The following is a 2,165-nucleotide window of genomic DNA, read 5'->3' as shown; positions in this document are numbered from 1 at the left end:
GACCACTTTTAGTGCATGACGGGGTAGGCCGGGGCTGGGGCGCAAGTTGCTACGTATGCATCGGGAGCAGTGGGTCGGAGCCCCGCCCCGCCCCATTGGTTCTGCGAGAGGTGTTCCGCCCGTCCCGCCCCGCCACGCCTCTCCGGGCGGCCCATAGGTGACCGCGTGTCAGCCAGGGCAGCCGCGTGACGACGAGCTTCATCACAATGGCGTTTTCATATTCCATTTTTCCCGTCTTTCCAGGGGGGAGAAGCTGTACGTGACCAAGGACAAGCGCGATGTCCCGAACGGGCGCCGCTGCCTCTGCTGGGGCGTGGGCGTCATGCTGCTGGGCATCGCCGTCCTCATCGGCGTGCTCGCAGGAAGTGAGTATATACCTTTCCGCGGCATCTTTTAAAAAGAAATCCTCAATCACCTCAAGTGTTTCAAATGTTACGATAAACTCCTGTCTGCTTCCACACAGCCGGCTTCTTCTCGCCCGACAGCGCGCAGCTGCTCGACGTGTCCGGGCGCGCCCTCAGCCAGGACGGCCCCGCGCCGTCGTCCGTGTCCCCGCCGCCCTCGAGCACGGCCCTGCCCGGCCCGCCCACCACCGACACGTCGCAGCTCTACGGTGAGCCTTCATTTTATTTCACTCGCCTCATCCTTATTTCGCCTCCCAACCGTGTGTGGCCGCGCGGTGATTCGCAACTGTGATCAACAACTCCTCTTCTTGTTCTCGCGCGCAGTGCCCCGGGTCGTGGACGGACAACTGACCATCCTCAACATGGACTTCTCGCCGGAACTGTACAACCAGAGCTCTGCCAAGTTCCAAGAGCTCGCGTCCAGCCTCGAGTCCGAGGTACCACTTGTACACTTAGTGCTGGAGGAGACCGCGCGCGCGTTGCAGCGCCAACCCACGGATGTGCAAACAGACAATTAATACCATTTCCTTCTAAATTACAGCTTAAGGACGCCATGTTTAGCCCGGAGACCCTGAAGTATGGCGGCGCCGACGTGATGGTCAAAGTGATGGACTTCAGGTAAGCGCCCTCAGTATGCTGACCGACACAGTAGCTTAGCTCTCGCTGACGATATCCAACCGCGGCGCGCCGTATATATACCTTGAGTCTGGCGGCTGTTTGTGGGGTCCGCACTCGCCGCCTGGCTTACAGACGATGATGACGAGGAGGAGGAGGACAAAGAGGAGGAAGATGATGACGACGAATGTCGCTATAGTGGTTACCCACATACCGGTAGCGAGGACTATGACCCCATCAATCTTTTGCCGCCAAAAATGGTGCTTCAGCGTCTTGTTTTCCGTTGCAGCCCGGGCAGTGTGGTGGCCAAGTTCCGCGTGGCCTGGGACTGGAAGTCCGGCGTGCAGCCTCAGGCTGCCCCGATCAACAAGGAGGAGGTACGGGAGCGCCTGCAGACGCACATCAGGAACAACGGCGGCTACATCTACACCTACCAGATGCCGGTCGACTCCATCAAGGCCGACGGTAAGCACGCCAACCTGTCCCTCCCACTGCTCTGCTCACGGAAACCGCGCAGAGATATCATAACGACTGTTTTTGTTGAACGCCGCAGACTTGATCGATAAGTGCCAGATGAACAACGGTGACTGCTCGCACGGCTGCAAGTTCGACAGGGCCCTCCTCACCACCATGTGCACCTGCCCCTCGGGTTGGAGTCTGGATCAGAAGGGCCACACTTGCGTCTCGGAAGCAGGTAAAGTATACATATGATAGGTATTGGCCTTATCACTTTTCTAAGGTCGAACAAATTGGAATTGTTAAATTACTCATACGATTTGCAGGAGGGGTCCCAGAGCCGCAGCCGTCCACTGAGGATCTTGGCCACGGCCACCATGGACATGACCACCACCATCACCACCACGACCATCACGACGCACAGGCTCAGCCCGAACCTGAACCAGCAGCCGAACCTTCTCCGGAGCCAGCACCTGAGCCGTCAGCTGAACCTTCTCCTGAGCCTGCACCCGAGCCCGCACCTGAGCCATCTCCCGAACCAGCCCCAGAACCATCCGCTGAACCTGCTCCCGAGCCTTCTGCTGAGCCTTCCCCCGAGCCCGCCGCTGAACCTACTCCAGAACCCGCAGCCGAACCCGCACCAGAACCGGCCGCTGAACCTGCAGCGGAGCCCGCCGCTGAACCTACTCC

The 2,165-nt window shown here is 59.4% G+C and overlaps 1 protein-coding gene across 1 annotated transcript in view; it reads left to right on the top strand.

Moving 5' to 3' along the window:
• Positions 1–2,165, top strand: part of LOC113206198 (uncharacterized) — a 101,707-nt gene that overhangs the window by 92,828 nt on the left and 6,714 nt on the right. Inside the window, exons 5-11 of the mRNA XM_026422164.2 lie at positions 244–365; positions 464–613; positions 729–841; positions 946–1,022; positions 1,309–1,484; positions 1,573–1,713; positions 1,802–2,165. The exon at positions 1,802–2,165 is cut by the window's right edge and continues 1,805 nt beyond it. Of these exons, the coding sequence (XP_026277949.2) occupies positions 244–365; positions 464–613; positions 729–841; positions 946–1,022; positions 1,309–1,484; positions 1,573–1,713; positions 1,802–2,165 (1,143 nt within the window). The remainder of the gene's footprint in view (positions 1–243; positions 366–463; positions 614–728; positions 842–945; positions 1,023–1,308; positions 1,485–1,572; positions 1,714–1,801) is intronic.

Source organism: Frankliniella occidentalis, unplaced genomic scaffold (assembly GCF_000697945.3).
Source record: "Frankliniella occidentalis isolate FOCC.00 unplaced genomic scaffold, Focc_3.1 Scaffold152, whole genome shotgun sequence".
NCBI lineage: Eukaryota > Metazoa > Arthropoda > Insecta > Thysanoptera > Thripidae > Frankliniella > Frankliniella occidentalis.
This window is presented reverse-complemented; position numbering and strand designations above follow the sequence as displayed.